Here is a 24,154-nt window from a genome sequence, read left to right as displayed (position 1 = left end):
ATTCAAAATAAAGGGGATCCCATGACATTTTTTTTTATTTAAATGTTAAAAAAAGGAGTGGGGTCCCCCCTATTTATTATAACCAGCCATGGTAAACCAGACAGCTGGGGGCTGGTATTATCAGGCTGGGAAGGCCCATTGTTATCGGGGTTGATGTCAGCTATGAATTGACAGCTGGCATCAAGCCCTGGGTTAAGTAATGGAGAGGCATCTATCAGACACCTTTGTAACTCAACCTGCAAGTGTAGAGTTAAAAAACACACACCAGTGAAAGAAAAGGTTAATTTGAATAAAGATTCCATCACACTCCCTCGACCACCAATTAATTTAAAATAAATCACTCAAGTTCCAATAAAATCCAAAGTAGAGTATAATGTCCCACAATATCCAGCAATTCCAATCATTTCCCAGAACAAGGCTCCATAGGTTACTCCTGGTCAGCGGTAGGTATGGACTTTCTCATGGGCGTGAGGCATTCTGGGCTCGTCGCTAACTGGGAGTGACCTATTAAATCTCATTTTTAACACTTTCTTATAATGAAGCTTCATAGCAATCAGTGAATGTCATGGGACATTACTTCATTGGATTATATCGGAACTTCTAGGATTACTCTTGAATTAATAAATTGGTGAACACGGGAGTGCGGGGAAGTCTTCAGTCAAAAATAAACTATTTTTCCCGTGTGTGTATTTTTAAGTCTAAACTTGCCTGATTGGTAATGGGGGTGTCTGATAGACGCCTCTCCATTACTAACCCCTGAGATCGATGCCATTTGTCAACAGTTAGGCTATGTGCGCACTTTCCGTTTTCACCTGCGTTTCAGGTGCTTTTTAGGTCCGTTTTGATCTGCAGTGTTTTCATGCCAAAAAGCATGCGTTTTGATTTTCCTGCAAAGTCTATGGAAAATGGGGATTTCTTGTGCGCACTTTGCGTTTCCAAATGCAGCGTTTAATTTGCATAATTTTGGGCAAAAACTCTGCATTCAAAGAAGCAGCATGTCAATTGTTTTTGCCATTTGGGCTGCGTTTTGGTAACATTGAAGTCAATGAGAAGTTGTAAAAAGCAAGAAACTTCAAAATTCCATCATTTTACATGCTTTTTGGTGCTGAAAACATGCGTTTTGGAGTATATAAACGCATGCGTTTATGACATCAAAATAATGAAATATGTCCCTTTAAACACACACATAGTCCGACAATTAAATTAATGAAAAATATATTATTTTTGCTATTTTAGCCTTAAATAGTATATAACCGCTATAATTCAATGAAATATAACTATTTTCGTTATGATGTCAATAATTATATATGTGTTCCTTTTTTTCCCTTTTTTTCATTGAATTTGACTGTTTAAACTTTATTTAGCAGTGTCTTAATGTTCAAAATGCATCTGTCTAAACGCAATGGAAAAGCATGTAAAAAGCGCTAAAAAAGCGGCTAAAATGCGGTAAAAACGCATGCGTATTTACCGCGATTTAGTGGTCAAAAGCAACTTTGGCAAAAGCAATTTCTGCCAAAGGATGCGTTTAGAACTGCAACTAGGGCGACGCAAAGTGCGCACATAGCCTTACAGCTGTTACAGCTGACATTTATCCAAAAAACATTAACCTTCCTGACTTCCACTGCACCAGGGCAATTGGGAAGAGCTGGACAAAGCGCAAGTATTGGCACAACTAATAAATGCACCAATTCTGGGGCAGCTGCAGGCTGCTATTTTTAATCTGGGAACCAATAATCATTGGACTTCCCAGCATGACAGCACAAGCTCCCAGCTGTCTGCTTTACCTTCACAGTTTATGAAAAATAGACTAAAAGAACATAATAAATGATTTAAAAAACGGCATGGCATCCACTATATTTTGGATAGCCATACAAGGTAAAGCTGAAAGCTGAGGGTTGCAGCCCATAGTTGTCTGCTTTACCTGTGCTGGTTATCCAAAACAGAAGAGAAAGAAACTGTGGAGGAAAAAGCGCAATAGGGTCTTACCAGATAAACACCAATGGGTGAGTAAGGAGACACACTCACCTTATAGCAGTGTTTCTCACCTCCAGTCCTCAAGACCCACCAACAGATCATGTTTTCAGATTTTCCTTAATCAGGTTTTCAGGATTTCCTTAACATTGCACAGGTGATGGAACCCTGTCTAATATTGAGGAAAACGTGAAAACATGATTTGTTGGTGGGTCTTGAGGACTGAAGTGAAGTTGCACACAGCAGATTATACAGGTACATAGAGATACATCTGTACACAGCAAATTATACAGCAGAGATACATCTGTACACAGCAGATTATACAGGTACATAGAGATACAACTGTGCACAGCAGATTACACAGGTACATAGAGATACATCTGTACACATAGATTATACAGGTACATAGAGATACATCTGTACACAGCAGATTATACAGGTACATGAGATACATCTGTAAACAGTAGATTATACAGGTACGTGATATACATCTGTAAACAGCAGATTATACAGTAACATAGAGATACATCTGCACATAGCAGATTATACAGGTACATAGAGATACATCTGCACACAGCAGATTATACAGGTAAATAGAGATACATCTGCACACAGCAGATTATACAGGTACATAGAGATACATCTGCACACAACAGATTATACAGGTACATAGAGATACATCTGTAGACAGCAATTTATACAGCACATAGAGATACATCTGTACACAGCAGATTATACAGGTACATAGAAATACATCTGTACGCAGCAGATTATACAGGCACATAGAGCTACATCTGTAAACAGCAGATTATACAGGTACATGAGATACATCTGTAAACAGCAGATTATACAGTTACATAGAGATACATCTGCACACAGCAGATTATACAGGTACATAGAGATACATCTGTAGACAGCAATTTATACAGCACATAGAGATACATCTGTACACAGCAGATTATACAGGTACATAGAAATACATCTGTATGCAGCAGATTATACAGGCACATAGAGATACATCTGCACACAACAGATTATACAGGTACATAGAGATACATCTGTAGACAGCAATTTATACAGCACATAGAGATACATCTGTACACAGCAGATTATACAGGTACATAGAAATACATCTGTACGCAGCAGATTATACAGGTACATAGAGATACATCTGCACACAACAGATTATACCAGTACATAGAGATACATCTGTACACAGCAAATTATACAGCAGAGATACATCTGTACACAGCAGATTATACAGGTACATAGAGATACATCTGTACACAGCAGATTATACAGGTACATAAAGATACAACTGTGCATACAGATTATACAGGTACATAGAGATACATCTGTACACAGCAGATTATACAGGCACATAGAGATACATCTGTACACAGCAGATTATACAGGTACATAGAGATACATCTGTACACAGCAGATTATACAGGTACATGAGATACATCTGTAAACAGTAGATTATACAGGTACGTGATATACATCTGTAAACAGCAGATTATACAGTAACATAGAGATACATCTGCACATAGCAGATTATACAGGTACATAGAGATACATCTGCACACAGCAGACTATACAGGTACATAGAGATACATCTTCACACAACAGATTATACAGGTACATAGAGATACATCTGTAGACATCAATTTATACAGCACATAGAGATACATCTGTACACAGCAGATTATACAGGTACATAGAAATACATCTGTACGCAGCAGATTATACAGGCACATAGAGCTACATCTGTAAACAGCAGATTATACAGGTACATGAGATACATCTGTAAACAGCAGATTATACAGGTACGTGATATACATCTGTAAACAGCAGATGATACAGTTACATAGAGATACATCTGCACACAGCAGATTATACAGTTACATAGAAATACATCTGTAGACAGCAATTTATACAGCACATAGAGATACATCTGTACACAGCAGATTATACAGGTACATAGAAATACATCTGTACGCAGCAGATTATACAGGCACATAGAGCTACATCTGTACACAGCAGGTTATACAGGTACATAGAAATACATCTGTACGCAGCAGATTATACAGGTACATAGAGATACATCTGCACACAACAGATTATACAGGTACATAGAGATACATCTGTACACAGCAAATTATACAGCAGAGATACATCTGTACACAGCAGATTATACAGGTACATAGAGATACATCTGTACACAGCAGATTATACAGGTACATAGAGATACATCTGTACACAGCAGATTATACATTTACATAGAGATACATCTGTACACAGCAAATTATACAGCAGAGATACATCTGTACACAGCAATTTATACAGCACATAGAGATACATCTGTACACAGGAGATTATACAGGTACATAAAGATACATCTGTACACAGCAGATTATACAAGCACATAGAGCTACATCTGTAAACAGCAGATTATACGGGTACATGAGATACATCTGTAAACAGCAGATTATACAGGTACGTGATATACATCTGTAAACAGCAGATTATACAGTTACATAGAGATACATCTGCACACAGCAGATTATACAGGTACATAGAGATACATCTGTACACAGCAGATTATACAGGTACATAGAAATACATCTGTATGCAGCAGATTATACAGGCACATAGAGATACAACTGTACACGGCAGAATATACAGGTACATAGAGATACATCTGTACACAGCAGATTATACAGGTACATGAGATACATCTGTAAACAGCAGATTATACAGGTACATAGAGATACATCTGTACACAGCAGATTATAAAGGTATATAGAGATTCAGGTACATAGAGATACATTGTACATAGCAGATTATACAGGTACATAGAGATACATCTCTACACAGCAGATTATACAGGTACATAGAGATACATTGTACATGTATATGTTTTATGTACCAGTATTCCAGAGGAAGAATAAAATATTTTTTATCATTCAAAATTACTAAAATATAATTAAAAAAAATAAGCTTGAGTAATCAGACAATACCATGGACATTTATGTTATCCCTGTTATCATAACGACCCGAACAACACAGCGATCAGATTATGGGGATTGGTAAATGGTATGATTGATTCATTTTCTCTATTAAATCCATAAAAAAGTAATAAAGATGTAACGTAAATGCTGCACATTTTCTGCAGCTATCAGCACCACACAATGCAATAACAATCTTTTATGATATTTGCATCCATGTTGCTTTTCTTTTATGTATTTTCCCCCCTTATTTGACATGCTTTTTGTGTAAATACGTTTTTTTTTTCTGCTACTGTTTAACTGTCGAAACAAAGATGGATGTGACTTCATGAAAACTTCACCTACTGTGTGTCTAAAGATGCAGTTATGGTGCTTGTTTGTAGATGTACGGGTAGGCCGTAATAAGTTCGTGACACCACCCATGGTGTGTGGTGAGGTTGGACACCACCGCTGCTGTTACGGGGCACCCGTGGGATATGTTGTGCAGCAAGTTGTTAACCCCTCCGTGGGCAGGGATGGTGGCCCCGGGACCCGGTTGGTGCTTGCAAGCGAGAGGACGACTGTAGGGGGTGCTGGTGTACTCACTGTTAGGAAAACACACAAGTCTCTGGTAAACCAAGGTGGTGGTCTCTGGAGCCGCGGCCGGTTGCGTTCGGGATCCCCCACCCGGTTGGTTGTCTCTATCCTTTTCCTACACTGTTTAAGTAGAAAAGACTTCCCAGTTTGAAACGTAGGAGTCCGTTCCTGGCTGGATGTGGCCTAAGGACCCGTGCCTGCAGACGCTGGCCCATGGGATCTATGGGCCCTGGCGGTGACCTCTTATCCCTAATCGGTGGGCTGTTGTCTTCTATGAGGGACTTTGGGTGGGACAGGACCTCTAGTCCTGGCCTCAATCGGTTAATTAACCAGTTCCACTTGTTTCTGGCTCCTGGCTTCAGGGTCCAAATACCCCCCTTTGTGCTTCGTTTTCCGGGTTGGTTCCCCGTGTCGGTACCAGCGGGCTACAACCCTGGCCCGGTCCACCTCGGTTCCACCGAGCCATCTTTCCGTCTCCTGCTGACGAAGATCACCGTCTGCCTCCTAGCCAAGGCATCAGGGCTCCTACCCTGGCACCGCTCAACTTGGACTTGACTGCTGGAGCTACCCCTAGCTCCAGCCTACACTCCTCTCCAAACTAAACTCTAAGACCAACTGACTGTTTTCCCACCCCTAGGCTGTCTGGACCCCTGGGTGGGCGTATTCCAACTGCCTGGTGACGCCCACTGGTGTGTCTATCTGTCCCTAAGGGGGGTGACTAGGGTTTAATGGTTGGCTGTGTGTTTCCTAATGAGGGAAGGTGTCATGCAGGGGCCTATTTGTGACTACCTGGTTTTGCCAGGGCATCACACTATTGTGTCCCCACTCCTAAGACTCCACTCCCCGGCCTGGCTTTGGGTATAATCACACCCTCGCCATGTCTGATGAGGTGTTTCTGAGCTTGGGTGTTGTGCTTTTGTGTGAACCAGTGTTGACCTCCTCCTTACCCAGGATGGAATACCACACCTCTGGCTGAGGTGCAGTACCTCTGTGGTGACTGAAGGCTCAGGGGTGCTGCACATGAAATAATAGGGATAAGGCATAAAAAATTGCAGTCATAATGCAATAATCATCAAAGTTTGTTGTTTCGTAGCTAGGTGCAAACACCGGCAAAACAACAGTATTTATGCAATGTGGGAACACGGCCTTACTGACACAAAAAAAGCCAGATATATAGTGAAGTTACATCAAGATGAGAAAGTTCTGTCTGCTAAGATTATGAATGAATGAGCAAAAAAAAAAAAAAAAGGATAGGTCCCAACCAGAGATGAGCAGGACGCTCAGATGATGTCAAACCAGCCCTGGATAATCAAAAGCCACTAGGGACACTGGTAGGTAATAGATTCACAGCCTCCCATTCAGTCACTGGGTACCACTGATCTGGACTCTGGGAGCAACCCACAGTTGTCTGCTTTACCTTGGCTGGTGATTCAAAATAAAGGGGATCCCATGACATTTTTTTTTATTTAAATGTTAAAAAAAGGAGTGGGGTCCCCCCTATTTATTATAACCAGCCATGGTAAACCAGACAGCTGGGGGCTGGTATTATCAGGCTGGGAAGGCCCATTGTTATCGGGGTTGATGTCAGCTATGAATTGACAGCTGGCATCAAGCCCTGGGTTAAGTAATGGAGAGGCATTTATCAGACACCTTCGCAACTCAACCTGCAAGTGTAGAGTTAAAAAACACACACCAGTCAAAGAAAAGGTTAATTTGAATAACGATTCCATCACACTCCCTCGATCACCAATTAATTTAAAATAAATCACTCAAGTTCCAATGTAATCCAAAGTACAGTATAATGTCCCACAATATCCATCAATTCCAATCATTTCCCAGAACAAGGCTCCATAGGTTACTCCTGGTCAGCGGTAGGTATGGACTTTCTCATGGGCGTGAGACATTCCGGGCCCGTCGCTAACTGGGAGTGACCTATTAAATCTTTTTTTTAACACTTTCTTATAATGAAGCTCCATAGGAATCAGTGAATGTCATGGGACATTACTTCATTGGATTATATCAGAACTTCTAGGATTGCTCTTGAATTAATAAATTGGTGAACACGGGAGTGCGGGGAAGTCTTCAATCAAAAATAAACTATTTTTCCCGTGTGTATATTTTTAAGTCTAAACTTGCCTGATTAGTAATGGGGGTGTCTGATAAACGCCTCTCCATTACTAACCCCTGAGATTGATGCCAGTTCTCAACAGTTAGGCTATGTGCGCACTTTCCGTTTTCACCTGCGTTTCAGGTGCGTTTTGAACTGCAGCATTTTCATGCCAAAAGGCATGCGTTTTGATTTTCCTGCAAAGTCTATGGAAAATGGGGATTTCTTGTGCGCACTTAGCATTTCCAAACGCAGCGTTTAATTTGCATAAGTTTGGGCAAAAACTCTGCGTTCAAAGAAGCAGCATGTCAATTGTTTTTGCCATTTGGGCTGCGTTTTGGTAACATTGAAGTCAATGAGAAGTTGTAAAAAGCAAGAAACCTCAAAATTCCATCGTTTTACAAGCTTTTTAGCTGCAGAAAACAAGCGTTTTGGAGTATATAAACGCATGCGTTTCTAACATCAAAATAATGGAATGATATGTCCCTTTACACACAGACACACACATAGTCCGACAATTAAATTAATGAAAAATATATTATTTTTGCTATTTTAGCCTTAAATAGTATAAAACCGCTATAATTATATGAAATATAACTATTTTCGTTATGATTTCAAGAATTATATGTGTTCCTTTTTTTCCCTTTTTTTCATTGTGTTTGACTGTTTAAACTTTATTTAGCAGTGTCTTAATGTTGAAAACGCATCTGTCTAAACGCAATGGAAAAGCATGTAAAAAGCGCTAAAAAAGCGGCTAAAATGCGGTAAAAACGCATGTGTATTTACCGCGATTTAGTGGTCAAAAGCAACTTTGGCAAAAGCAATTTCTGCCAAAGGATGCGTTTAGAACTGCAACTAGGGCGACGCAAAGTGCGCACATAGCCTTACAGCTGTTACAGCTGACATTTATCCAAAAAACATTAACCTTCCTGACTCCCACTGCACCAGGGCAATTGGGAAGAGCTGGACAAAGCGCAAGTATTGGCACAACTAAAAAATACACCAATTCTGGGGCAGCTGCAGGCTGCTATTTTTAATCTGGGAACCAATAATCATTGGACTTCCCAGCATGACAGCACAAGCTCCCAGCTGTCTGCTTTACCTTCACAGTTTATGAAAAATAGACTAAAAGAACATAATAAATGATTTAAAAAACGGCATGGCATCCACTATATTTTGGATAGCCATACAAGGTAACGCTGAAAGCTGAGGGTTGCAGCTCATAGCTGTCTGCTTTCCTGTGCTGGTTATCCAAAACAGAAGCGAAAGAAACTGTGGGAGGAAAAAATGCAATAGGGTCTTACCAGATAAACACCAATGGGTGAGTAAGGAGACACACTCACCTTATAGTAGTGTTTCTCACCTCCAGTCCTCAAGACCCACCAACAGATCATGTTTTCAGATTTTCCTTAATCAGGTTTTCAGGATTTCCTTAACATTGCATAGGTGACGGAATTATTCCCTGTCTAATATTGAGGAAAACGTGAAAACATGATTTGTTGGTGGGTCTTGAGGACTGAAGTTGAGAAACACTGCCTTATAGGATTGTGTAAGTGACAACACGTATAGATATCGTATGAAGGGATGGTGAAAGCCGCAGCCCCGGAGAGCAATGTATAAAAACGAGTGGAGATCAGGTGTACGCCACGCTATCACCAGAGGACAGAAGTTGATTATTCCATTTCTTTATTCTTTATACAGGTCAGGTCAACGTGTCCCAAAGATTGACTGTCTCCTTCATCAGGACAACAAGGAACCATCAAACTCTCTCAATTTAGTTATCCAAAATAGGCAGGAGCCCACGTCTTTTTTATCTTTATCGTTCACAGCAACACACAGACAGCTTCAGCATGCAATAAAGCTTGTTGATTGGCTGCACTGAAGCCTTTCAACAAACTTTATTAACATAGAAACAGCACCCGAACTCTGATCTATGTCCTGTACAAACCTCAAACTTAACAGTTTGGGTTTGCGCATCTCTGCCTGTGGGTACACCAGTAGGAAAGCAAGTGATAGTAATGATAGATTAATCTAAACCATGGTGTAAAGGCCTCGTTACATGCAACGACGTAGCTAATGATATATCGCCGGGGTCACGGATTCAGACTCACATCCGGCATCATTAGCGACGTCGTTGCGTGTGAGACCAACGAGCGGCCATTAACGATGGAAAATACTCATCAAATCGTCCATCGTTGACACGTCGTTCATTTTCAAAAAAATCGTTGATTGTTGAGACGTAGGTTGTTCGTCGTTCCCGAGGCAGCGCACATCGCTACATGTTGACACCTTGGGAACAACGAACTACAGCTTACCTGCGGCCACCGGCAGTGAGGAAGGAAGGAGGTGGGTGGGATGTTACGGCCGCTCATCTCCACCCCTCCGCTTCTATTGGGCGGCCACTTAGTGACGCCGCTGTGACAGCGCATGAACCTCCCCCTTAGAAAGGAGGCTGTTCGCCAGCCACAGCGACATCGCTAGGCAGGTAAGTCCATGTGATGGCTCCTAACGATATTGTGTGCCACGGGCAGCGATTTGCCCGTGACGCACAAACGACGCGGGCTGGTACGCTCGCTAGCGATATCGCTGCGTGTAAAGTGGCCTTTAGGGTAAGATTGGTTGTAATTGACATTTATTCCCCCCTCCCCAATAAAGTAGAATTTCTGGTGTATGTTAGGATAATAAAATTATGTAATATTACGCACGATATCTTCTGTGATAATCACTAGTTTCACCACATTTTATAACCACGTAATGTAGTATATATAACCACACATCATGTTTACTTACCACAACCTTCAGTTTCCTTTTGACTCCATCTAACATAAAGTTTCCAGAAGCCGTCACCTGAACGTCATGATAACCCAGCCTCAAAGGGACCAGAGTAAAAGGAACAGATACAGAAGACTGAGGAGCAATATCTACAATCTGCCGATAATTCCTCCGGGCTGTAGACAGACTGCAAAACTCTGGATTGTACTTTAGATCCACTCGTACCTAAGACCAAGACATTACAAGGTAAGAAAATATGAAATACAATTTAGAAATATTATCAATGTAGACATTTTTAATAGACAGAGCAAGGCCGAATATTATGAACATTGGGAACAATGGACCTTTATCTGGAGATACCGTATGAATTTCCAAAAAAATGATATGCCAAGCAAAGATGTTATCAAAAAAGCCAATAAAATATATTTTTTTTATACTTTACAGTAATTTAATAGGTAAGATTTAGTTATGGAATCCTCCGATGTAACTTCTTACCTTGATCTTGTTAAGGCCGTAGTTGTAAAGTACGGCTCGAATTTCCAGCTGCTCATTTTTCACCACCGAATCCGGGAGCTTCAGGTCAATAAAGAAGTTTGTCTTTACCTGGATCTCATGAGTCTTGGCTACACAAATACCTGCATACAAGACAGAAAACTTTCCTAGTCTTTCCTATGTTTTCAAATTATGACTTTAAAATACAACCTGTCTCAAGATTGCAGTCAGAAATAGGAGGAATTGAAGATTATACATACTATTATAGGAAGCAAGAAGAAAGGTTGGGTTGCTATGAGGACACCTTGCTGGTCATGGCACAAATTGTGAAGGTGACACAGTATTGAGAGGGGCAATGTTGGACATATTTTGGAGAGGTATGAGGGTGTGAGGGAACATTATGGAGCGGTGCAGGGTGTAGACGGATATCATGGAGTGGTGCACAGTGTGGTGGAATATTATAGAATGGTGATGGATGTGGGGTACATTATAGAGAGGTGCAGTGTGTGGAAGAAAATTCTGGAGTGTGGCAGGCTGTGTTTGAACACTTATGTAGCAATGACAGGTGTGGGGAAACATTATATAGCAGTGAGAAGTCTGTGGGACATTATGGAGCAGTGCAGTTGTGGCGCCCCTGACCTGGTCAGGCACCACTGAGTACTGCACCCATGCTGGGGGCAGTGCAATACTAGTAATCGAGAAGGCTGACCGAGGTGTGACTACACAGGCGCATAGTGATCAGGTCTCACACATCTACCTTTGAGTGGACCCCTGGGGAATCCAGGAGGGGGCGTGGCCTCCATCTCCACTCAAGGGGTGTGGTAGAGAGCCTGGTTGCTAGGTTGCATAGGAAGGAACAGGGGAGGAGGAAGTAGTGAGCCAGTTAGTGAGTGCAGCTTAGGGAGAGCAGTCGCATGCAGCAGACCCTGGAGTCTGTTACAATCTGATAACGTACGCGCAGTGACTACCGACGGGGGAGATCGGTCACCTGGTAGTGCCACCCGAAATCCACCCAAGGCTAGAGAGAGCAACGGAGTGGCAGAGTAAGGGGACTGCCAGGGAGGTACCAGGCCCGCAAGGGTAACAGGTCCCAGTGCAGAGATAGATTCACCTTTATTCTGCCAAACCTGCCGGTGGGGGCACTTCAGACCCACACCACACCACCACAGAGTCCGCAGCCACGTAGCAAAGAGAGGGCTCATAGTTCACAGGAGGCAAGCAGCCGGAGTGACCTGGTCCAGGCTACAAGCAAACGGGCCGAAACGAGGGAACAGGCAGCAGCAACTTCCCTGGGTGACCCCCGTAGGGACTTCAAGTCGGGGTCACCACAAAAACTGCACCCACCATCAGCCCCAGGCACCCCTTAAACTGCAGTGGCAGTCCCCGCTGACCGCAATACCGAGAGTGGCGTTACAAAAATCCTAAAAGAAGGTTCCCTACCTGTGACCAGACTGTTCCATCCACGTGGAGTCCCTGAAGGTAATGCACCGACACAACACCTGTGGGGCTTCACACAGGGTGTGGGGAAAATTATGGCGTGGTGCAGGTTATGGGGTAAATTATGAAGTGGTGCAGGTTGTGGGGGAACATTTTTGGAGTGGTGCCAGGTGAGGGGAAACATTATATAGCAATGTAGGGTGTGTGACATTATGGAGCCGTGCAAGTTGTGGGGGAAATTATGGAAGGGTGCAGGGTGTGGGGTACATTATGGAGCAGTGTAGGGTTTGGGGCATATTATGGAGCACTGCAGGGTACATTATGGAGCAGTGCAAAGGTGTGGGGAGCATTATTGAGCATTGCAGGGTGTTGGGGACATTTTGAAGCAGTGTAGGGTGTGGGGTACATTATGGAGGTGTACATTGTATGGGGTACTGTCATGCTCCCGATGCCTCAGCACCGCTCCTTACCCACTGATCCAGTCTCACTATCGTACCACCGCTCCTTGCTCACTGATCCAGTCCACGTGTCCGCCGGTCATGGCTGCCGCACCCGCTCATGCTCCCCTGCGTCCTGTTCCTGGTCTCAGGAGTCTGACTCTGAGTCTTAAGGCCGCTTTACACGCTGCGATATCGGTAACGATATTGCTAGCGTGCGTTCCCGCCTCCATCGGTTGTGCGACACGGGCAAATAGCTGCCCGTGTTGCACAACATCGCCCAGACCTGTCACACATACTTACCTGCCTAGCGACGTCGCTGCGACTGGCAAGCCGCCTCCTTTCTAAGGGGGCAGTTCGTTCAGCGTCACAGCGACACCACAGCAGCGTCACTGAACCGCCGCCCAATAGAAGCGGAAGGGCGGAGATGAGCGGGACATCCCGCCCACCTCCTTCCTTCTGCATTGTGGCCAGGAGGCAGGTAAGGAGAGCTTCCTCGTTCTTGCGGTGTCACACGGAGCGATGTGTGCTGCCGCAGGAACGAGGAACAACTTCGTTACTGCTGCAGTAACGATATTTGAGAATGGACCCCCATGTCACCGATGAGCGATTTTGCACATTTTTGCGACAATGCAAAATCGCTCATAGGTGTCACACGCAACGGCATCGCTAATGCGGCCGGAAGTGCATCACAAATTCCGTGACCCCAACGACTTCGCATTAGCGATGTCGTAGCGTGTAAAGCCCGCTTTAGACACATGTTTCTGTATAGGACCGGGCCGCGCCCACTTTCCTGGTCTTATAGGCCCAGCACACCTGAAGCAGGATATTGCATAGGGCTGTGCTGGGTATATAAGACTGGCCTTTCCATGTTGGTGGGGCCTGATCAACGTGTCTTGTAAAGAAGTGTCTTGGAAGGACGTGTCCTAAAGCCTTGTCTTTTGAGCTAGATGCTCAGGTCCCCTTGTGCCCAGTCCTGTTTTACTGCTTGTCCTTGCTACCTGGTACCTGTGCCTGTATCCTGTACTGTCTAAGGAACCCCGAGACCCTGGTGACCTGGTTCTACCGATCCCTGCCACGCTAGTGCTCCAGCTACCGTGTACCCTGCCCTCCGGTAGGGTGCTTGGTCCAGTGGATCCACCTCCTGGGCCTACCAGTCCTCCTGGCCCTCACAGTTTGATCAGGCTATGGATCCCGCTGGAGCGCAAACATCAGAGCTGGCTGAGCTGCGCCAGGAGCTGGCGCAACAGCGCGAAACCCTGAACCGGATGCTGAAGTTCCTGGCGTCTGTGGACCACCGATTATATACGCTGCAGACCGCCGCCTCGTCTGAGTCCACTCAGCAACCAGTCTCCAGGTCTGAACCAGTTTCCTCCACGGCCTCGCAACTTCGCCTCACTGCACCGCCTCGCTATGCGGGAGATCCCAAGACCTGCCGAGGCTTCCTCAACCAGTGCTCCCTGCACTTCCAGTTGCTCCCGCATTTGTTCATCTCAGACCAGGCTAAAGTGGCATTCCTCATGTCACATCTAGAAGGTGAAGCTCTAGCCTGGATTAACCCCCTGTGGGAGAATGAGGATCCGATGACCACCGACATCCGGGAATTCCTGCAAGCCTTCCAAAGCACCTTCGATGAACCCTGACGTACGACCGCAGTGACCTATTCGCTCCTCCGGCTACGCCAAGGGACCCTGACCGTTGGCCAATACGCCATCCAGTTCCGCATGCTCGCCTCTGAGCTGGGCTGGAACAATGAGGCCTTGACGGCGGCCTTTTGGGAGGGTCTCTCTGGCCGCATCAAAGACGAACTGGCCGGCCGTGACGTTCCAAGAACTTTGGACGCTTTGATATCCTTAACCACCCGGATTGACCTCCGTTTCCAAGAGCGAACCATAGAGGTATTCCGGGAGAAGCGACCACCCCGTCACGCCTTGTTTCCGCAGAGGCCTACCGCTTCTTCGCCCTGCCTTCCTGTGATGTGTTTCCAGAGCCCATGCAAATAGACCAACTGAACCAAGCCAAGCAACGCTGTGCAGAACGTCTCGCCCGGGGCCTGTGTTTTTATTGTGGAGACGGTTCACATATGCTCCGTTCTTGCCCAGAGAAACCAGGTAGACCCCAGGTCCAAGGGATGGTGGGAACCGCCACCCTTGGTATTGGAATCCCCTCTGTTCCCGTTATACAGACTGTCCAGGTAACGATGGAGAAGACCAGGTTCGCGGCAGAGGCCCACATCGATTCTGGGGCAGCGGGTAATTTCATACACCAGTCTACAGTGGACCGATACCAGGTACCTGTGATCCCGCTTGTCAAGCCCCTCTGGTTCGCCTCCGTGGACAGTAAACCGCTATACGAATCCGTCCGGTATACCACCGAACCCGTGAAACTCCAGGTTGGCACTCAGCATACTGAGATCATTGCCTTCTATGTTATCCCTAGAATGGCTCCTGAGCTCCTGCTGGGGCTGCCCTGGCTTCAGCTCCATGACCCTGACATTAGTTGGCGCTCTGGCGCTATTACTCGTTGGGGTCCCTTGTGTCAGGATGGCTGCCTGCAGCCTGTTCCTCGGCCCCTGTCACCTGGACCTATCATGCTGCAAGCAGAAGAAGCGGTGACGACGCAGTCCAGCGCCGTACCACAACTCCTGTCACTTGTGCCTGTGGTGCCACCGGAACCAGAAGAAGAGACGACGCAGTCCAGCGTCGTTTCACCGTCCCTGGCAATTGAGACTTTGATACCACCAACTTCTGAGGATGAGACACTGTCCGATGCCCAGTCCGAGACACTCGAGCCGGTTGTCCTCGATTCCATCTCTTCTACTGTCTGTGCCCCTCCTCTTTCCGTTGCCACTGACAGGGGTAATCCGGGGAAGGGTGTTGCGGCCAAGAAGAGGGTGCGGGTTCAGCAGTCCTTCCTTGCCTATGCGCTGAGTGGCAGTCCGGGGGTTCAGTCTGGGGTGCCCCGGCGGTACTTTGCATGGAGGGGGGGGCATAAAGGGGGGGTACTGTCACGCTCCCGATGCCTCAGCACCGCTCCTTACCCACTGATCCAGTCTCGCCATCGCACCACCGCTCCCTACCCATTGATCCAGTCTCGCCATCGTACCACCGCTCCTTGCTCACTGATCCAGTCCACGTGTCCACCGGTCATGGCTGCCGCTCCCGCTCATGCTCCCCTGCGTCCTGTTCCTGGTCTCAGGAGTCTGACTCTGAGTCTTAGACACATGTTTCTGTATAGGACCGGGCCGCGCCCGCTTTCCTGGTCTTATAGGCCCAGCACACCTGAAGCAGGATATTGCATAGGGCTGTGCTGGGTATATAAGACTGGCCTTTCCATGTGGGCGGGGCCTGATCAACGTGTCTTATAAAGAAGTGTCTTGGAAGGACGTGTCCTAAAGCCTTGTCTTTTGAGCTAGGTGCTCAGGTCCCCTTGTGCCCTGTCCTGTTTTACTGCTTGTCCTTGCTACCTGGTACCTGTGCCTGTATCCTGTACTGTCTAAGGAACCCCGAGACCCTGGTGACCTGGTTCTACCCGTCCCTGCCACGCTAGTGCTCCGGCTACCATGTACCCTGCCCTCCGGTAGGGTGCTAGGTCCAGTGGATCCACCTCCTGGGCCTACCAGTCCTCCTGGCCCTCACAGGTACGTTATGGAGTGGTGTAGGTTGTGGGGCACATTATGGAGCACTGTAGGTTGTGGGGCACATTATGGAGCACTGTAGGTTGTGGGGCACATTATGGAGCACTGTAGGGTATTGGGGACATTATGCAGCAGTGCACTGTGTGGGGGAACATAATGGAGTGGTGTAGGGTGTGGGGCACATTGTGGAATGGTGCAGATTGTAGGGGAACATTATGGATCAGTGCAGTGTGTTGTGTGACATGTAAGTTGAGCATTAATAGGGTAATTATTTTAGCAAAATTTTGATGCAACTCAAAATTGTGCAAAACTCTTGCAGATTTTGGCATTTCCACCCCAACTCTTACAAAGTGCGGTGAGAAGCGACTGTCCTGGGGGCGTAAAGCCACAGCTGGGCTAATTTATTTTGAGTTGTGGGATCCTTATGTAAGAAATCTTACTCCAGTCAGGGACTAGAGTAAAGTGACTGTTCTGATGTACAGAGAAAATCAGGACCTGTGAGTCAGATCATAGTGATCACACACGGGTGTGATATTTAACAGCTAAATATACTACTGTTAACATACATGATAATTTGTATATTTACATTATTGAATATTTTTGTATAATTCTCAGCATATTGTTTCAAAATATTTTAAATATTAGTTTGTTTGTTTTTTGATAAGACCTTTTCATCCAAAAACACGCACAATGCTCCTGACCATCCTCCCAGGTGACACAGATCAGATTGTTTTGCTTCCTACCTTTATTTGGAGAGAGACTCACGGCCAGGACCTCCCAAGTAGTGATCGAATCCTTCAAGTACACATTAAGTAGCTTGGTCGAAATTCTAAAGAAATTAAAAAATATTTAGTGGTGTAGAAATATATGTGATCTAATGCTTCAGGACCATTCATTGTCCATTTTTATAACTTTGTATAACTTTGCATATTTTTTAAAAAAATAGTCTTATTTTACCAAAAATGATCTTCTGTCTCTGAGAAGAGCAATCATAGAATCTTCTCTATCTCAAGAAATATTGCAATGCATTAAACAATTAAGAAAGCAGACTATTTTAGTTTTGGAATTTTTTTCATCTTCTTTTCCATGAGCTATAACTTCTTGATTTCTCCATTGAAATACCAAAAATAATCTGGTTGAATAAGTTGGATTTTTTTTCCATTCACTGGAAACACGATGTCACTGCAGGTTCTCATGGGAGAAGTCCTAGCGAGCATCACGACAAAGTGGGAATACCAGGGTAGTGTCACGCTAGAGAAGGGGAAAGAGGAGGTGTTATGATCCGGTTACCGTGGGAGATTACAAAAAACTCCCATTGGTGAAAAAACACCAAGAAAACAGAAGTAGTTGGAACCTGGGCTGACCGCAATCTCCTAACTATCAGACCACACTAGACGTAGCCGTAGAGCATTCCTAAAAACCTAGACGCCACGTCACAGCCTGAGAAACTAGCTACACCTCACAAATATAAATGAGGAAATCTACCTTGCCTCAGAGTAGTCCCCAAAGGAGTAGATAGGCCCCCACATACAACGGTTACGGTGATATAGGAAAACACAATACTCAGATAGGAAAAATAGATTTAGCAAAGGCGAGGCCCAACTAACTAGATACAAACCAAAGGAAAGGAACTGATTGTGGTCAATGCAAAATCGCTGTAGAAAAATACCAAACTCCTGACCCAGGAGGTCGAACGACCTCACCCCCACTCTATCAGGTACTCCTGTAAATAATGGGGGAACAAAATACCAAAAATTAACACAAAATACAGAAGAACAGATAATCAAATTAGACAGGGATAAAAATCCCTTCCCCTGCAGGAATGCCAGCACAAGGAAACCCCCATGCTCACAACACAATTGAAACAAAACTTAGACTGCAAGAAAACAGATACACAGCAAAACAAGGAAAAACAACACCCTAAGGTGTAAACAAGAAAGTAATGTAAAAACTGAAAACATATCTGCAGAAGTCTTGACCAGGGATACAGGGAAGGACAAAGCTCCAGGACAGGAACAGAGACAGAGAAAAACACAATTCTAACCGGCGCCCGCAGGGCACAAAGTGCTCTCCTATATAGACCAGACTTGTCTGCAATAGGACTTCCCCAGTTCCCAATTAACGCTGACACCTGTCTGCGTCACAGGCTCAAATCAGCTCCACTACCATTCCTGGCTACCAGAGGGAGCTTCAGAACAGCACCCACACAGACGACATTCACAACAGGGAGGACTCCCAGATAGCAACGAAATATACAGGATGCACCAGGAAAACAAAAGAATGGTGGGGCCTCATGTTAGGGAGAAATAAACGGGGTCACCTCCTAGCACTCACATAAAGCTGAACCCTGCACTCCCTAACATGTCTAGATGGGTCCTTTCCCCATGTGACAATCATGTACCTAGGCCATCACTGGTGCTAAACTCCCACTGAGGGGGAACCAGAGAGACGCTAGTTTTGCCACTACAATAAGACAATGAAGCGAGGTAAGACAAACAAGTAGGGAAAGACATGACAAAAGAACTCCTTGGTTTCTTTAGTAAGGAACTTCTCATCTGCAATAGAAATGACACAACAGCTATGCAGCAACAAAGCTTTCAATATGGTCAGTTTTGGTATGAGCTATAGCATAGGAGTGAGGAGCAGATTTTTTATAGTAGCTAAGGTTACAATTACCTGTTAGATCACTGCAGGATAGAAATAAACCTTAACTCCTTCAGGGTCAGATGGATTTATATATGCTTCAATTCAGGATAAATGGCAAGCGGACACTAAGGTGGGCTTTGCACACTACAACATTGCAGGTGCGATGTCGGTGGGGTCAAATTGAAAGTTACGCACTTCCGGCATCGCAGGCGACATTGTAGTGTGTAAAGCCTAGATGATACGATTAACGAGCGCAAAAGCGTCGTAATCGTATCATCGGTATAGCGTCGGCGTAATCCATAATTACGCTGACGCGACAGTCCGATGTTGTTCCTCGCTCCTGCGGCAGCACACATCGCTGTGTATGAAGCCACAAGAGCGAGGAACATCTCCTACCGGCATCACCGCGGCTCCCGTAGGATATGCGGAAGGAAGGAGGTGGGTGGGATGTTTACATCCCGCTCATCTCCGCCCCTAAGCTCCTATTGGCCGCCTGCCGCGTGACGTCGCAGTGACGCCACACGACCCGCCCCCTTAATAAGGAGGCGGGTCGCCGGCCAATAGCGACGTCGCAGAACAGGTGAGTCCATGTGAAGCTGCTGTAGCGATAATGTTCGCTACGGCAGCTATCACAAGGATATCGCAGCTGCGACGGGGGCGGGGACTATCGCGCTCGGCATCGCAGCATCGGCTTGCGATGTCGCAGCGTGCAAAGTACCCCTAAAGCAGATTTGTGATCGACAATGTGCTATGACCTTCTGAACCCAGATTGCCCCAAAATCAAACCAGGCCATGCCACACTCGTGACAAATGATTAGCAATGTCATTATGTTATGAAGATACCAAATTTACAACATTTTTATTTATGTGGTAAAATAAAAATTGCAAATAGGTAAAATATATATATATATATATATATATATATATATATATATATATATTGGATTGCGTTGCCATTTTCCAAGAGCCATAGAATTTTCATTTCTCCATTGATGAAAAGTGTGTCAGGACTTGTCTATTATATGTTAAGCTGATGGCTTTATTAATATATACAACTTTGGTTACATACAATGCTTTGATTGTTTTTTATTAAAAAAAAGCAGCCAGCTTACCACTTGACCAGTTATATAGTTGTTCTACCTACAGCTCAGCAATGGATCCGTATAAGAGCCAACTGCACATGGATGAGGGAAAAAATAGGAAGAAATCCAGCGAGCTTGGTAGAAAAAAAATTAAAAACTTGCATTTTATTCAAAATATATGTTTTAAAATTATATACACGCAAAAAATGAAGGAAAGAATATAGTGGTCTAAACGAGACACGTTTCGGCAAGTACATTCTTCTTAGACAATGAATAAGAAAAAGGCGCTTGTCAAAACCCATCTCATTTAGACCACTGTATTCTTTTTAAATTTTTTAATTTTTTTTTTTTTTTACCAAGCTCGCTGGATTTCTTTCTATTTTTTCCTCATTGTTATTGGAAAGTGTCGTGTCTAAAAAAATAACAATTTTGATTTTTTTTTCCTTTTTAAGACATTTACTGTATGAGTTAGGCAATTATATTTTTTGAAAAACTGGACTTTTATTTTAAATTTTAAAATTTATTTTTAAATATATTTACTTTAATCCCCTTCACCCCCCAGCGATTTTTCATTTTTCGTCTTTTCCTCCCTTTTGTTCAAGAGCCATAACCTTTTAATTTTTCCATCAATGTTGCCATATAAGGGCCTGTTTTTTGTAGGACCTCTTGTCATTTTGAATGAAACCATTAGTTTTACCAAATAGTGTACTGGAAAAACGGGGAAAAAATTCCAAGTGCGGTGAAATTACAAAAAAAGTGAAATTGCACGATTATTTTGGAGGTCTTTTATTTACCATGTTCCTATATGGTAAAATTGATGTGTCGATCTGATGCCTCAGGTCGGTACGAGTTTGTAGATACAAAACATGTATATGTTTATGTAGTACCCCTGAAGCCATCAGGGTGCTACAAGGTTCTGCATCCCCACCAGGATGCAGGGCCTACACCCTAGGGCGCCAGGAGACCAGTGCTGGTACCAACAAAAATCCACGTAAGCCCAGTTTTTCCCCAACAATTCCCCATACAATGGTACTTACCTAGGGTCGGACCAATGGATGGCTGCCTAGAGGTGGAGCCAGACCAGTCCACTAGTTGACCAGGTGGGTTTGGCAGACTGTGGAGAGTAGTCAGACAAGAGTAGCAGGCAAGGAGTGAAGGTGGAAGCAAAGCGACGTCCTGACTCAAATTGACAGTGACCTGGTACCCAGGAGAGTAGTTGCCGGTGGAGTACTCCCGGAACTGCGCACCAACAGGGTACAGGACCCTAGGACAGGAAAGAGCTTTAAGCTGTTAACACCTGCACAGTGAGGGAACCATCAAGGACTTCGCTGACCCTAAGAATCCGAAAACTCAGTAGCAAAGGAAGAACCAGCGACAGGACCAGAGACTCCATCCCCACAGGGTTCACGCTACCGTCAGGTGGACAGAAGTGGACAAACCACCAGACGGGGACCTCCAGTTGCTCTACGCCATGGGGACCCATTTACCAGAGAGAGGTGCAGGGAAGAAGGTACCAGAGTAACAAACTGGCACTGGGATGAAGGGGGCCTGAATGTGAAACCAGCTGGCCTCGGGTAACCTGTTACCACCTACCAGCAGTGAGTAAAAACCAGTTAAATAATAATAATAATAATAATAATCTTTATTTCTATAGCGCCAACATATTCCGCAGCGCTTTACAATTCAGGAGGAACATATACATATCATATACATAAACATATACAAACAAGTAACAATTATAGAGGCTACAATATTTAAAAGGAAAAATGGCAACCCTGCTCGTGAGAGCTTACAATCTACAATGAGATGGGGGGAGGGGCAAGGTACAAGTGTTTATTTAAAATGACAATCCAGCCAGCTCATGGGGGATAGATGATGGCTTCCTGGACCAGTTGGCAAGAGCCTTGAGATGCATTTGGGTGCCAAGGAGTTTGACGTGGGGTTATGTTCTGAGAAGTTGTAGAGGGATTATGTGAAATTAGTTTGGCTAGGGAGTGTGATAGGCCGCCCTAAAAAGATGCGTTTGCACTATACCTCTGTGTGGCCTACCTTCTTCCGACGCCCGTCACATCACCCATTCTCTGGGGCCCGGCTCTGCTTGCGGAGGGTCCAGGTTCCATTAACACCAGCCCCAGTAGTGACATTCTGCAGCAGCGGCTCCATAAATATAGCCGCAACACCGCAAGTGGCATCACGTATGAACACTAACCTAAATCACCTGTAAATACACCTCCATCACAAAAAGGGCCCAGGGCACGGAACCGGGCAACGGCCACCACCATGACATTCCCAAGAGAGACACTGCCTAGGACCGAGTACCCCATATCCCTGGGCACAACATTTACTTTTCTCTAAGTTTGTCCCAAAAAAAAAGAACTTTTGTCAAAATTTTCCGAGAGGCGTAGCATTTCCATTTTTTTGAGATCTGGGGCTCAGTGACAGCTTATTTTTTGCGTCTTGAGCTGACATTTTTAATTATACCAATTTTGCTTAGATGTGACAATTTGATAACCTGTTATTTAATTTTAATGAAATGTTGCGATAACCAAAAAAATTTAATTTTGGCTTTTGGAATTTTTTTTATTGCTACGTTGTGTATCAATCAGATTGATTAATTTTATATTTTGCTAGATCGGGCATTTCTGAATGCGGGGATGCCAAATATGTGTATTTTTTATTGTTTTATTTTCAATGGGGAGAAAGGGGGGTCATTTGAACTTATAGGATTATGAATTTTTTTATTTTTTAAAACTTTTTTATTGATTTTACTAGTTCAGTAGGGGACTTTATTACTGCACAGTCTGATCGCTTGCCCTGATCAGAGTGATGCTGCAATATCACTCTGATCAGGAGAAATGCAGTGTTCCTGTGAGTGTCGGCGCTCTGTCAGCTCTTACAGGAAATACGTCATGGTAGTGTTTGGGGTCATCAGCAGTCCCCAGGCAACCATGGCAACATCATGGCACGCTCGGGGCCAATGGTGATGGCGAGGAATGGTCCAATGCCCATTGCAGCCATATAAATCACACTGTCAGATTTTGACACCTTGATTTAAGTAGTAAGCAGGCATGGGTGGATCTCTGATCCACCCATGCCTCTTAGCCTCACATGTCTGTTGATCAGATCACCAGACACATGCAAGGATTACTGTAAGTTCACCACCGAAGGGGACATGACCTAAGACGTATACGTTCGTGAAGGAATCATGGGGGGTGTAGAAAAGGTGATTCAAAGTTTTAATTCTTTTTCAAAACTTTAAGTAGATTGTTGGGAGTTTGAGTCCTGAGACTTCCAGTGATTGCTTAAAAGGAATCTGTTAGTAGGATCAACCCTCCTAAACTGCCTATGTGGGAATGCAGGTCAAAGAAAGTTGAATAAAATGATACTTTGCTTTCTACAATCCAATAACTTATTACATAGATATCTATTTTTCCTTCCATATGTAAATGAGCTGTTAAGTACTATGGGCCGGACATAGATTTCCCTGAGACTCCACCTTCAGAGAGTATTATAAGGGAAAAGGGGGTGTTACCAGTGTGAAACATGTAGATCAGAAGAGCAGCCTGTCAGTCATTACATGTCTCACACTGGTAACACCCCCTTTCAGGCACAATCTGAAGTAAGATTCTCGGGGAGATCTATGTCTGGACCATATATCTTAACAAATCAGTTACATATTAACAAAAACATGGATTAAGACATCGGATTGTAGATATCAAACTACCATTTTAGTCAACTTTCTGTGTCCTGAATGCATACATAGTTTACTTAGGAGTGTTGATCCTACTGACATGCCGTAAATATAAAATAAATTAATTTCAGATTTATTCTTTTCATGCCTCCAACCAAAAAAAAGTGAAATAAAAAGTGATCAAAATGATATACACAAAAAATGGTATCATTAAATACTACCTATCCCTCAAAATACAAGCCCAGGAAAAATATAATTTATTTGCACAACAGATGTAAAACAAAAAACTGTATAA

General features: G+C 44.2%; 1 protein-coding gene across 1 annotated transcript in view; it reads right to left on the bottom strand.

Annotated features, from left to right (window-relative positions):
* Positions 1-24,154, bottom strand: part of LOC142302076 (venom factor-like) — a 229,470-nt gene that overhangs the window by 79,665 nt on the left and 125,651 nt on the right. Inside the window, exons 19-21 of the mRNA XM_075343155.1 lie at positions 17,184-17,269; positions 10,933-11,072; positions 10,456-10,662 (exon numbers count right to left, since the gene is read on the bottom strand). Of these exons, the coding sequence (XP_075199270.1) occupies positions 10,456-10,662; positions 10,933-11,072; positions 17,184-17,269 (433 nt within the window). The remainder of the gene's footprint in view (positions 1-10,455; positions 10,663-10,932; positions 11,073-17,183; positions 17,270-24,154) is intronic.

Source organism: Anomaloglossus baeobatrachus, chromosome 4 (genome assembly GCF_048569485.1).
Source record: "Anomaloglossus baeobatrachus isolate aAnoBae1 chromosome 4, aAnoBae1.hap1, whole genome shotgun sequence".
NCBI classification, from domain to species: domain Eukaryota; kingdom Metazoa; phylum Chordata; class Amphibia; order Anura; family Aromobatidae; genus Anomaloglossus; species Anomaloglossus baeobatrachus.
Note: the sequence above shows the minus strand (reverse complement) of the source record. Positions and strands in the feature narration are given on the sequence as shown.